Below are 14,425 nucleotides of genomic sequence, written 5' to 3'. Positions count from 1 at the left end.
GACGTTTATAAATATCGATATCTATCTATATTAATTGACAAATAAAATATCGAATATCCGTGCGAGTTCTCTGCTTGTCGCTGTTTTCAATGCAAAATGTTTGAAAGATGTTACACTTGGAAAAGGGCGTATGATTGAAAGAAAAGCTTGGTTAAGTTAGAATCTTAAGTTAGTTATAGACGTTATTGGCACAATTAGTGTTAGTGGCATTAACGCTGATTAAGTTAAGAAAGAATACAAAAATTGAACAAACTCTGGCTAAGTAAAATTTTCGTACGTGAATCGTCGAGCGTCGTAAGTCGGTTACGTTTTAAGTTTTCGTGCAGAATTGCCATTTGGCAAAAGCGTTACTTCAGGGTGCCTTATGCGAATAATTCATTTGCGCTTCGTCATCTCTAATCTTAGACCGATTCAATTTTAAGCCATTGCCGTTGTACGATATTGTACTATCTTTCAATCGATAACGGAGATTGAAACTTGCTATTTAATAAAAATCCATCTGATCATTGATTAATTATAATATAATTAAGAAAGATGCCCCCGTTCAGCGTTGTAAAAGATACGTTTTTAACCGGGTTTCGTCAAATTTACTAACTCGTACGTTTCGTCAAATCCTAGGAGGGAAACGTTCTTTCGTCGCTCCTCCAACTACGTACGATTTCAATTCTACGTACCCACTTTTCACCCTCTACACTGACGCCGCTAGAATCCAAAGAAAGGGTAGGAAGGAAGCAAAAAGAGAAAAAGAAAAAGAAAAAACACGTAAAATACGGGTGGCCGGTGTGTGTGTGTGTGTGTGTGTGTTTGTGTGTAGTTGTCAGTGGTATCGTGACCCCGGTGAATGGCTCGCGTAACGTAGCCGAGTCATCTGGATCATCTGGAGTATCTAGAACGTATTGATCGCGGCTAAGCAGCTGTACTCTCGGGCTGACAGTAACGTTAGGGCGACCGTACGGAAAACACACGTGTACGCGTTCTCGCGACGGAAACGTCGTTGTCGTCGGTGCTATCGTCATTCTGCTAGCTACGGGGAAACTCGAGGGAAAGTGCAAAGCCCCTTGTCTCGGATCGATCCAAGCGATTTCCAAGTACTGTTGCGGTCAATAAAAATGGAAAAAAGCGGAACGGAACAGGTCGTGTCGCTGATTCGTTGAAACGCGATTTTTCCTTCCTATGCTTCTCGGGTAAACAGATGGTTTAATATTCGAAAGGTTGGTTCGTGGTTCCACGCGTTGTCGTGTTTTGTACGGTGTTACCGAGAAAGATTCAACGAAGATGCGGTTCAGTGACAGTGAATCTTTGGAATTTTTATGTTTCGGTGTTTTCAAGGTTCCGCCCCTTTTTCCTAACAGTTTTTTAACAAAAATGTAGTTTATATTTACAATTATAATGCGAACGCATGTAGGTACATCGCGATTTTAGAACGACGATCCGTTGAATTTTCAGTATCCGTTTTCGTCTCGGTGCTTGTGCAAATTTTGCGAACGTTTTAATAAGAATCTGTTTCGCAGACAGGCAAATGATTTTATTTGCGCCGAAAATACAGATCACAAAAGACATATTTATATCGGTATAATTATTGTATAAAACGAAGAAAACGATTTAGAAAGTAGAATAAAAATAATTGAAACGATGATGATCATTCCAAACGAATGCTGTTATCTCGTGTAATAAAGATGTCGAGCAAAACTTTCCCAGATCCGAATAACAGTGGTACGTAACACACGTATTTGTACAATACATGTATATTTCCGTGGAATCGTGGAATGACAACTATAAATGTAAATAACTGTTTCAAAGTTTGATATAACGTGGAATAGTCGATCGAAATGTTTGGCCTTAAAAGCAAACGTAATTTATTCGACGCTTATCTTTTCAAAATGGAAGGGGAAATACCAAACGCTTCTTCGTCTATCCGTGGAAGATATAGTTTTATATAACGCTGATATTATATTCTTGGGTCTGATGATAGAACAGCAAGTAAGTAGATGTCTGTCGTATTAAGAAATACTAATCTTTCACGAGAAGCAAAACACATGTTGCCCGATCGTAAAATTATTTTTCTCATTAGCCGATGGATTTATTTATATTTTCAATATAAAAGAGAACATTTTTCCAATGAATTTGGGCGTTCGACAATTAAGAAGTCGTAATATCCGCAACTCCGGAATAATTTGTCTCTTTTGGAAATACCGATTTATGCGATATTAAATTTACGTCGCTATGTTTTCAAACGACTACGCCGCAAATTTGTGAACGTCTATCACGCTATCTCTACAATTTCATACTGCGGATAATAAATATATTATTACTCTCGTGTCTTCTTTTTACTTATTTCCTTTATTGGTTACAGTTTGTATTCGTTTGTACTCATCTACTCACTCACAAAGGTAAGCGCTAATTGATCTCTTGTTTTTCGCTGTTCGTTCCATTTTCAACAAACAGAGATTTAATTCGAAACAATACGACATTTATTTTTCTGCTTCTGCCCATGTGCTGTTGCTATGGAGGATCTTTTTCTGAAAGAATATGTGCTTAGTCATAAATTGCGAATAATGTTTTAACGATACCGACTTTCGTGACGTTTTGCAACTCGAATTGATTATGTATACAGAGTTTCCTGGGTCCTTTCCGCCAAACGGTACTAATATATTCTAAGAATAAACATAGGAAGAGAGTGTTGTATGAAAATGTCATGAAAAGTTGTAAGAAGAATGCGAAAAATAACGACGGTTTGAACAGTTACCGCGTTCTTTTCACCCAAGAAGAATCAACGCAACGAACGTGTAACTTGGCTGTTGATGGAAATTCGAAAAAAAATGTCGAGTGTGACCGAGTTTCGCGTTACATCGATGCGAAACTTGTATCAGCACGTTACACGTATAACGACATTCCGATAGCACATGTTTCGTTCATTTCGTTTTGTACAGTACTAGATTTACGTGGAGAGAAATTATTTTTTTTATATCGGTCTCTCTGATCTAGCCGGTTGGTGCCAGTCCATTGTAATTAATACTTTAATACTTTATTAAGGTAAATGGAACGGTTTGCTGTTACTATTTAGCGTTACAATTGTGGGAAATGGGTCATTAAATAATTCTACGTTACAGAATGATTTGCATATAATCGGAGTAAACGTGTATGTTATAAACCTTGTGAAAAGTTTCTTTCGCTTCTTTCTCGTATTCTTTACGGGAATACAATGTTATAGCGATCGTAGGTTTTTAGTATGTATATTATTGGAAGCATTTCCTTCGAAGCTTCAAGCCACTCTCTAATTTTGATCACATACCATTTTTTTATATAAGCATGATGTCTAAAAAACATATTTCAGTAATTGTGCACGAAAGGGGGCCTCGACTCCAATTTTGTTCGATTGTGCGGATATGTTATCGCGTGGCGCGATCGTGGTTGAAAAGTTACGACGAAAAGAAAAATGATACTCGCACTTGATTGCATTTACACCGATATAACTGGTTAAAAGTGAAATTGCACGCGCATTTGCATAGGATTGCGATCTTAACAGTGGTAAGATATAGTTAAGTTACGTGAGTTTAGATTACATCGTGTGGCCGGGGTGCCGAACCCCTAGATTCTTCGAAACATCTAACCTAATCTAAGCTAACTTTTAAACGACGATCGTGACACGGCTCGTACAAACTATGTGTTACTCGAGACCTTCTCCTCTACAACGTATCTCAAGGTCAAGGTCAACGTCATTGCACTCGCGAACCCCTTTTACGCGCAATCGTCGATATTTCTACTTAACGAAAATATCTCGGTAGTTCTCCGTTTGATTGATAAAAGTTTCGTAGCCCAATTTGTACAAGCACAAAAGTTGAAAAAAACGCGGGCAAAACCCGTTCGACCGTTCTTAGCGATGCACCCGTATAATTCTAATACGATATATTCGAAGAAATTTTGAATCTTTCGATTAGGAAACAAACGATGGATCGAACGAGACACATCGACCCATAGAACGTAATAAACGCTTGGAGAAAAGTGATTATCCGGCTGAGGAAGGAAAATGAATTTACATCGAAGCAAATTTACTCGCGTTTCGTAGAAGAAAAGTCACACTCGGCCAAAGAGATATGCTGCGAAACGGAGCACGTTGGCTCTGTTTGCGTTCGTTAATCAATTCGATCGAATAACGTGTTAATACGTCGGAGTTATCGTAAAGGGTTAATCGCAATGTCCACGCCGGACGCGATGGACACCATCGACGAAGCGGAGCAGGCGTGGCGTGAGTATCGCTAGAATTCCAGACATATTTCTCCCTTTACCCTTTTTTCAATCCTCTATTACTCGCGCGGAAATAGTCGTGTCACGTTAAATCCATAATTAACGCCGATGATGGTCAATTCCAGGAAATGTATGTTTGTAGCGAATACATAGGTACCTTGCAACTTGTGCGTGCCTGCACTGCCGGATTAGATTACAAGTTTTACAGCCAAGTGAACGCTATAATACGCGAACAAACCGTAACTCGACGATCACGAACTAGAGAAATCTGACAAATCTGAGAGATCTGATAAACGTGTAGCTGTGAAATAGCCTTTGAATGTTTACAAGACGAAAGAATTCCCACGTTTCATTGCCATATTTTTATTCCGTTGAACGCGAATTCCCTTTTACAGACGAGATGCTGGAGTGCGAGACCGGATCGCTGTTAGGCCGAGTCGCGGACCTCGAGAGGCAATCCTTGGCGCAGAGGGACGAGATAGTTTGTCTTCGAGCTACTCTGGCGGATGCGCTGAGGCGAATTGCCCAGCTGGAAGGACGCGAGAAAAGAGAGGATGAGAGAAACGAGAGGAGAAACGAAAGAATAGTGTCCTCGCCCTTAAGGAACGGTCATGTATCGCTTAGAAGTGAGTACGCGTTATACGTTACAGCCGCAATCCTTGCGCGAATTAATTCGGTATTTGCACATTCTTCGCTCATTATCTAGATGTATTCGCGAAGAAAAGATTTTAGATGCGTATTTTTTCATTTTCAAGAATCATTAGGAATAAAACAGTCTATGTATATGTATATTCTATATATTCTATATGTATATTAGCGAGTAGCGGAAGAACCGAGGAAGAGCCGATGAAGAAAAGATTCACGTGGATATGGAGAAAATCGGTGGTTCGTTAGAAATGGATGTTCGCGAGTTTCGGCTACGGCTTCGATTAACCTGCGAAAATGGGCCGCGGATTAGAAAACGGAAGAATATAAATTTTCGAGACACGAAAGCCCGTATCGCGGCTAGGAATTCCAAAGTTTCGAAGCTAATTGTTACGGAAGCCGTAGAGGCACGTCGCAAATCGCAGATAGGGGGAAGCCTCGCGAGTTTCGGCCCATTTAAAACAAAGTTCATCGGGTGTAGCTGTTAGCACGCGACCGGTTAGGGTCGTGTTTCGTTACCTTCGCGTTTCATCGAGCAATCGGTGCGCTTCCAGGTGAATTCCGGGCTGCTACTGGTTCTAAACGAATCTAAACGAAACGTGAACCGTAAAAGAGAAACGAACCGCGTATTCCCTGTGCTTTGCGCTTCTTCATCTGCTTCTGTAAAAAGCGATGCATGATGTTATTACGTTGTTGATATTTCGTGTGTCTCAGGTAATCAAAATTCAACACCCCAGAAAGACATACGTTTACGACAAACTGGCAGCTCTTGTCTGAGGAATTCGTCTTCGTCAGGATCTTCCCAGGATATCCGAGACTCGATCTCCAGTCCACGGAGACCGGTCAGTTACACGCACTCGTCGCAACTTCCACAACGGTATTTATATCATTTGAAACTTTTCCAACCGAGTCTTCCGAATATACGATATCTCTTTTTCTTTAATGCACGTGTATTTACTACTATGTGCCACGATATGTACAGGGTGTAAAGAAAGAAAGTAAGTAAGTAAGTAAATAAGTAAGTAAGTAAGTGAAAAGATTTTGAAATTCAAGATTAAATGTTTTTATTGCAACCTACTCGTCGTACATATTGTAATCTATTGATCATCAGGAACGAAAGTCTGGAGAAAATAATGGGTCGAAAATGATCGCTTCTAACGGGGAAAAATGTTAAGGTTTTAATAATTTTTAATTTAGACGTTTATACCTACATCTACCTTTAGTAAAAGAAGTAACGTGCCGCCGATGAAACAGCAAGAATATATCAATTACAGATATATCAGAACACGGAAATAATGGAAGAATTTTACGCGCGACAATATCATTTTCAGCGACTAATTTAACAATTTGATGATCACGACAATCAATATTGCGACATTTAAATGCGTTTCAAAGGGGAAATCTTGTTTACAAATCTCCACCGATCCCAAGATTTAGAATCGCGCTACGATCCTCATTACGCGCTACTTTCTTTACTCTCTGTGCAAAGTATCTTATATACAAATATCGTTTGGCAATAATTCCAGTTATGGGCTGGAATAGACGGAGCAAATTAAACTGAATTTTCAGAAGGTCAGTTCATTACCAATCAACGGGTTCGTTACACTCGGACAGTCCCAGTAGTAGTAGCGTTTCCCCGGTGCCATCGCCGAGTCCTAGAGCCACGCCACTGCCAGTAGCCAGGTACACGTTTTTCAACGAAATTCATTCATTTTCTATTCCGTTCGTAGTTTTCTTACTTAAATAAGAATGCCAGCAATTTCGTTATCTTTGATGTAGAAAGCGATTAGTAGACAGTATAGCAGATAATGACGACCATTCGAAGGAACAAATCGAGACGAACGTGATCGCCTTGCTTATCAACTCGTTACCCCTGTATGCAAAACTTACCGCTCCCATTAGATCAAGGATTTAAGTAGATATTCTTCTCCATGTGCATGCCTTCGAATACAATTACAATTGCTCGAATTACGATTTAGCGGTATAAATTGGAAAGAAGTTTCTATTCTTTGGATAAATATCCTTCGAGAGATCATTCTCTTTGGTACTTGTTCGTAGTGAAATGCAAGTCATATATTTATCGATGTTATTGCTATAAATTATTACTCTGTCGTCGTTTTGTTAATTTTATAGAGCATGAAAGTTCTGAAAAGACGTAGTAGTGTGGTCTTCTGCTTTCGAATTTATTACAGATGTTAGAGACGAAACGTTAGATATAGAGAAATCGAATGCTTTCAAACGATATCCGGCCGAATCGTATACGTACCTTTCAGGTTTCGGATCGTATCTAGAGAAAACGCGTTATAGTAGACACAAGATGTAGAATTGTGCAGAAAAATCTTAGGCCACGTACCAAACGGTGGATTCGCAGGTGGATTTCTTTTTACGTTGGATAGGACGTGAACGTTAGAAACAGCGTAACCTGATTAAAAAACATGAACAAACGTCGTACACGTACGCACACGAATAGAAACGTCCGCGTTGAATCGGGCGAGAATAAAGAAAAAGAGAAGAGAAAAACTGCGTATTGGGGTTAATCGGTAAAAGGGCGATGAATCGAGTTGTCGCGTGCGCTTGTCAAATCGTTTGATATTTAAACGTCGATATCGGAGAACCAGAGGGAAGAATTTCATTGAACTTGAGATAAATCGAATCCTGGCTACAGAGTGACAGTTTCGTCATACAGGTAACGAGAATTTTTCGTCACAGAGTAATCCTGTTATTCGATAGATCGCCGACAGCGAGATCGAACGGGCCACCGCAAAGCAGTTTAAGAAGGGCGAAACGGTGGTCGTCGACAGGGGACTTTACGCATTCCCCGCAAAATCAGGGAAGCAATTCGCAACTTGTGAGTAACAGGTAAGCAGGGGATCGATATTATTAACGAGCGAGTGCACATTTGCCTGCTTTCGTGATTTCCCTCTTTTTCACACACCGATTCTGGTCGAACCCTCTCTCGGTGCACATTTTCGCTTCTATGAACGTTTTACGTTACGCGACGGTCGAACGTGCTTTTTCTTCTTGAATGAATGAAAGTAAACCGAGCGCGCGCCTACACAAGTACAAGTACGCCTCTGAAACACCTCGTTCGGTTTGTCGAGCCATTAAAGTGCAATTTCCTCTCGAAAAAATTCCAACAGTCGTCACGGTGAACGATCATCTATGACCATCGTTAAAGTCTTAAAGAAACCATTCGTTGTTTGTTTTAACGTTAAAACGATGCTACAAGCAGCTCGTACTAATTCGTTTCTGGATGTCGAGTCGTGGGTTCGTACGAGATTCGCGAGAGTTGCGTTACCATTTGCGAACAACATCTCTTCTTTTTGCTTGTAAAATACGTATTTACATATTTCTACCCTTGGAACTTTACAAGTCGAATCTGAAAAGTAAATATCACCCGTCGATCGACAAAGCGGCGAACAGGGCAACGGACTATCGATTGTGTCTCGCGATGTGAATTCACTTCGCAGCTCATTAATCGTCAAAAGCGTGTAACTGTCTCCCGGTTGCTTTTCATTCGCTCGAGCTTCCCTTTGGTGGCAACTGAATCGAGAGAGCGCTGCCGGAAGTGTATAATTCTCCTCATCGCGGGGGAGAGCGCGCAAATCGTCCATGAAAAAGAAAAGAAAGGCACGGTACGTTCCGTCGCGAAATTCCTGTTTCTTTCTCTCTGTTCTTTCTTTTTTCTTTGTATTACTGTTATTCTCTTTGTTTTGCACCGCATGGTTTTCGTTTGCATTTTCGTTCATTATAGATTCTCAGCCTCCACCAAGTCTCTGTTCAACCTCTTCAAGCCACCGGCGCTGAACAACGTGAAACACGGGTAAATAAAGATATTTTTTCGCACCTTCCGATTTTCGTAGTGCAACCTTTGGAAGCTTCGCCTTTTCGTGGCCATAAAGTCATTTTTTAGACGCAAATCGATAAATTAATAATCAAAAGCTCGTTGAATAACAAATAACAACTTTAGCTTATTTATACGATAAAAAGGAATACTCTCTCTCTCTCTCTCTTTCTCATTTCATGACTATAAAACAATTTTAATTGAATGCAAATAAATATAAGATATTTGCTCCGATACCGGATAAAATCTGTCTATACGAATCACAAAGAGTATCGATATCCTATAAGACGTCTCTCCTACATCACGCGAGCAACTTGAAGCAACTCGATACGACTTTGCGCGGATAAATGCAATTTGACATGTAGTAAAAGCACGATTCGATATGTATATATATATATATATAGGATGTTTCCGAAATCATAATATTGTACGACCGGAAAGGGAGCGATTCCAGTGACGTTAATGAAGAGGCCGTAATCGTAACGTTCGTCTCTATGGCCTACGTTTATAGCCGCGCATTTATGACGTTCGCGAGAAAGGCAAAGCGTCGGCGTATATGTGTTTGCGTATGACGCGTAATTTGACCAGACTGGTAACGGTATAGGAAATATTGGGGGGAGTGAGTATTGGATGCGGGTTGTTGGTATTGGATCGTGTATATGTTGAATACGGAGTAGAGAATTTAAGGTCTGGAAACTGAAATAACGAGTGTGAAATTTGAAACGTGGAAATCGACAGATTATCGTCAGTTCACGCTTCTTTAATTCGTCGAGCGAGGATCTGTCTGCCACGTCAAACGCGGCGTCTTTGCCAAGTTGTAAACGATTAAAGTAAATGTGCCATTAAAACTATCTGCATTATTTAACTCCATGCTTGCTGATATCGTTCATAATCGTAAATAGAACTTTGACTAGCCAGACTGGATGAACTAAGAAGATCGCTCGACGAACTTTTATTCTATATTTTCGACTTACTTGTACACCGGGCATCGCTTGCTTTTCGATTTTACCACGATTTTGGAAACATCCTGTATCTTTTACGGTTTAAATACTCGAGCGAGACATATGCGTTTCACTAGTCACGAAAGGGTTAAGCGGATGAACACGCCATGTGCGCGTTGCACGTTGCACGTTGCACGTTGCACGTTGCATGTTGCACGTTGCACGTTGCACGTTACACGTTGCATGGTGCACATTGTACGTTGTGCACATGTACAGCCGGTTTTAAGCCATACCTTTTTACACCTCTTTCAGGTGAGTGGTGAAAGGCATGGATAATTTTTCGTTCGCGCATTACTTCTCGCGATATTTTACGATTAATTTCTTCCAGTAGTACTAATCGATGACTCGATGCCGAATAAAGCGAGAAACACGTCGTCATTAACGCGTTACGTATCCGTACGATGTAAATATTTCCTTGTATCTCGGAAAACGACGAAAATAATTATTAAGACGATGAAAATCACCGGCCCATCCCGTATGGTTGCAACAGCTGTACCAGTTAATATTGTATTTGTAACGGAATTGAATTTCAGTGAACTTACCGAATTTTGTAAACTTGGCGATATCGTACTACGATAACGTGTGGCATGCCGTTAATTACCATAATAAAAGTTACTTTCGACGTTCGACCTCGCACGCGGATAACACGAGGTTGCACGAGATTGCCGCTGGCGATGATGAGCGCACACGTTCGCAGCGTAGAATGAAGAAAAGGTCCGTGCATGCGTTACGTTTTTACGCCAGAACCACCAAGAACCTTTTTAATTTTTTGTTTTAATTTTAAATGGGAAACGCTTATTTGGAATGTAGTAACTCGAGCATGACTTTCTTTTCGCTCGTGAAAGGAATATCTTGTTTGGAACGCGGTTCGCCTTCTTACTTCTCCTCGATCAGCCCTCCGTAACCCACTGTACATTCGAGGAACGTTTCAGAGACGCATTTCTCGGTCTCTGGATTTGTGATCGTGGTAAAAATTCCAAGACTCGGCCCAATAGCAAGACGCGTCTATTCGAACGGGTGAGTTATCGAATACCAGATGGTTCGTGTTTTCCTCGCGGCGATGTTACTCTATATATCTATATCTATCTATTTATATATATGTAGATATCTGACAAAAAAGAAGAAGAAAAAAAAATAGAAAAAAGAAACAGTACGACGATTAATAGTGAAAAATGTGCGTAATTGTTTAAACGTTTGAAAAAATTGATCGAGGCACCGCTGTATCCACGCTACGTTATATTTTCTCAGCATACGGTTAAAGCGTCGCCGGGTTAAAGACCGACTCGAAAAACGCAATCGTAAATTCCGTTGAACGATTCGAGACGAACAAAGACCGCGGCGTATGTCGATATGCAAACGGCATGGAATCACGCGAATCCACGCGTTAAAGGCTATCCGCGATACACGTAAAGAGGACTGCGAGACGTTGCTGCCCCGTATAGATTCGGACACGATAATCAAAGGAATACTTTGGCTGAAAGCACGACTACGAGGCAACAGGTACGAACGAAAGTCACGTGGATAACGGGCCGTTTAGCTCATAGCAAGCACCGCCATTGCATTCCCGAAGAAAGTGAATCGCGATTCTTGTCGTTATACAACCGTGAATTCCCCGTTTCCGGGTACACGCCGATGCGTTTTCAGCGTACCTTAGACGCTTGGGAAAAGATTTGTCAGGTAACGAAAGTTCCTTTTCACGCTTTGCCGATTCATTTACCGGCTATCCGTTTAGCCGTTCTGGCTCGGTATTTGAACGCGCTTCTGTACATTGACTATCCGGTCAGAAGGTTTACTTGCATGCAAAAATTCTACTCCATACGGTCGAGCTTGCGTAATTTTTGTTAGCATGCTATGTAACAGTTAACAATTTCATTGACACAGAAATTGTATCAACCATGCAAGTAGATATAGATTCCGTTCGCTTAAAGGGAGGAAGGTACGTCCGTTTCTCCTACTGTGTTTTCAAACTAGGGGTTATTCGACGCCAAGTAGCCAAGTAGAACAATATCGCGTAGCATGCTCTGCGAGCCACACTGTGCAGCGTATTCTTCTTACTCGTATCGATGGAATAATCTGCGTCGTATATCTCGATTCGACGAGATATCTGACGCGGCAGCAATATTCGCGGCAAATATTCGGTTCACTCTGATTGGCATTCACCGGAATGGTTCACGGTCGCCGTTAACGCAAAAACGTGGTTTCAATCGAGAAAAGAACGAACGACCTCCACCGCTCGCCTCGCCAAATCACCAGTTTCGGACTTTTCGAACGAGTCGTAAATCGCGTCTCGAATGGTAGACAGCCGTTGATCGTAATCCAGTCGCGAAGGAGAACAGACGACCGAGCAAAAAGGAAGGCCAAAGTGACGTAACGTGGTAACGCGCAGAACTATGCCCGCTTGAGTAATAAAAGCAGTCTCGCGCACCACGCGTGAGTCACTCTTCCCTGATTTCTCGAACACGTCGCCACGGAAAATTGCGCGTTTTCGTGATTTCGATCGGTATACCGTTCGAGCTGGATAGGTGTAACACTATCCGTGAAACTAAAACGAATCGATAAGACACGGTGATTCTTCTTTCGTTGTTTTACAGATGTTGTTTAGATCGACTATATCGAGGCCTGTTCGTTACTTTGATAAAAACTGAAATAAAAGTAAATAAAGCGATTGTCGCGGTACGGCTATCGACGCGAAAGTTGATAAATGACGGATAAAAGTGGAAAGTAGTACTGCCACGCGGTAACGCGTTGACCGAGGAAACGTGAAATGCGAACGTTTCTCGTTTTTGCAAGAAAGACCGATCGTTCCGAGTTGATCGTGGAAAGTATCGTGGAAAGTAATAATGGAAATTTGAACGTACGCGATAGCGAACGAAAGAAAGTTATTTCGAGATATTACCAGTGCGTATTCGTAGTTGTTCGCCTCGAACTAATCGAAACTTACCTACCTTGGTATCTACCGTTTCTTGTCCTTATCCGCGTCCATATAAATTTTCGCTTCGATCGAATCCACTTTCGTACGCGGCTGGTTCGCGAAGACAGGTTGGTTCGCGCGAACAGATTAAAAGGAACGTATCTATAAATTCGCAGTACCAGAGACATGCAGTACAACGAGGAGGAAAGCACCGTCCGCATGTACCTGCGGGGTCGGCCCGTCGTCCTTTACGTCCCGACGCCTTTGATGGAGCTGTACGACCTTCACAAAGTCAGCACACCGCCCCAGAGTAAACTAAAACTCGACTGGGTGTACGGTTACCGAGGCAGAGACTGTCGAAGTAATCTGCATCTACTGCCAACCGGGGAAATCGTGTATTTCGTCGCGGCCGTAGTGGTCTTGTACAACATGGAAGAGCATAGCCAGAGGCACTACTTGGGTCATACGGACGATATCAAGTGGTGGGTTAATTGAATTCATGCGTGGATCCGCTCCGACCGTCTTAATGATCGTGCGGAACTAATGGCGGCGGTGTCGCGTCTTCAAACGGCTTTCTTCTCCATCTCTCTACCGAACCCAAAGCTTGTTAATTAATTGGATTTCCTCTTTGGAAACGAGATAGTCCACTACGCTCGTGCAACGAATAGATCAACGAAAATTAAGAAAATCTTTCTCCACGCGTATGTGTATGTGCGTTATCGCACGAACGTCTCCGATCTCTTTCAATAGTTTCGACGCGTTCTACTCGCGGTCCCTAAAGGTAAACGAGGTAAAAAACAATTTGTAATTTGCTGCCAAAGATTTAGTTCAACATCTGCCGTCAAAAGATTTCTTATTTGAACTAGTAAATCTGTTTCTCTCTCTCTCTCTCTCTCTCTCTCTCTCTCTCTCTCTCCGCCCCTCTCTTTCTCCTTTCGACTTGTCGCGTGGTTTTATATTAATTGAGAAATATTTTAGCATAGCGATCCACCCAAACAAGCTCGTGGTCGCCACTGGTCAAGTGTGCGGAACCGACAGACGAGATGCTATGGTAAGAACGTATTGTATTAGATTTTACCAGGGTTGAACGAAGAGTAATACTTTTAAAAACGACGATTGAAGGAAATACAATCGCGTAATGAACGTTCGGTATGATTCGGTTCAAAATTTACCTCTTACTACCTCCGTTAGGAGGTTGTAAGATCGGAGGTGTATTGCTTCTCGTTCGACCCTCGCGCATACCACGTACGTGCAAGAAATATGTTGCGAATTTTTCTCAGCCTCACATAAGGATATGGAACTCGGTCAGTTTGACCACTCTTTGTGTGATTGGTAACGGCGAGTTCGATGGCTCGATTTGTTGTCTCTCGTTCTCGAAGGCAGACGGTGGAAATTACCTGTGCGCTATCGACGAGACTTCTGATCACAACATTTCGATCTGGGATTGGCAGAAAGGAGAACGAGGTACCAAAGTGACTGAAACGAAGGTACGTTCCAATCGACGTTGGTTTCGCTCTATGCGCGGTTACAGATTCAAGTAACGCTGTACTTTCGTTGCGACTTTTCATTTGATTGAAAAATGTTTGAAATTCCTGTTACGATACTTGACATTTTAGCGCTATTTGTTAGACACCGTGTACGTACGCGCATATATTCGACTGGATTCCGTCCGAACGGATCAAAGGAACAAAAAGAGTTTGGTTGACAAAGATAGCCACTTCGATACTCCACAGCGATTCGAAACCGGAACCGGCCCATTTTATGAATGACGATTGTCAA

General features: G+C 41.7%; 1 protein-coding gene and 1 long non-coding RNA gene across 16 annotated transcripts in view; one reads left to right on the top strand and one right to left on the bottom strand.

Moving 5' to 3' along the window:
* Window positions 1-14,425, top strand: part of LOC122574188 (echinoderm microtubule-associated protein-like 2) — a 32,152-nt gene that overhangs the window by 12,162 nt on the left and 5,565 nt on the right. For 3 of the 15 annotated variants that reach the window (XM_043741445.1, XM_043741443.1, XM_043741446.1), the window contains exons 3-11: window positions 619-720; window positions 4,641-4,871; window positions 5,605-5,767; window positions 6,460-6,573; window positions 7,621-7,749; window positions 8,645-8,713; window positions 12,823-13,128; window positions 13,625-13,697; window positions 13,927-14,133. In XM_043741445.1, the coding sequence (XP_043597380.1) occupies window positions 619-720; window positions 4,641-4,871; window positions 5,605-5,767; window positions 6,460-6,573; window positions 7,621-7,749; window positions 8,645-8,713; window positions 12,823-13,128; window positions 13,625-13,697; window positions 13,927-14,133 (1,394 nt within the window). Of the gene's footprint in view, window positions 1-618; window positions 721-873; window positions 1,981-2,353; window positions 2,391-3,938; window positions 4,247-4,640; window positions 4,872-5,604; window positions 5,768-6,459; window positions 6,574-7,620; window positions 7,750-8,644; window positions 8,714-12,822; window positions 13,129-13,624; window positions 13,698-13,926; window positions 14,134-14,425 lie in introns of those variants that run through there. The other 12 variants (XM_043741452.1, XM_043741447.1, XM_043741454.1 and 9 more) reach the window with 9 other exon arrangements.
* On the bottom strand, window positions 2,312-5,593 carry LOC122574196. The gene is made up of 2 exons (XR_006318938.1): window positions 5,410-5,593; window positions 2,312-2,519 (listed from the first exon to the last, which is right to left on the bottom strand). It is a non-coding gene; the product is annotated as an uncharacterized LOC122574196 (long non-coding RNA).

The sequence above is a fragment of the Bombus pyrosoma genome, linkage group LG13, assembly GCF_014825855.1.
Source record: "Bombus pyrosoma isolate SC7728 linkage group LG13, ASM1482585v1, whole genome shotgun sequence".
Classification (NCBI taxonomy): Eukaryota; Metazoa; Arthropoda; class Insecta; order Hymenoptera; family Apidae; genus Bombus; species Bombus pyrosoma.
Note: the sequence above shows the minus strand (reverse complement) of the source record. Positions and strands in the feature narration are given on the sequence as shown.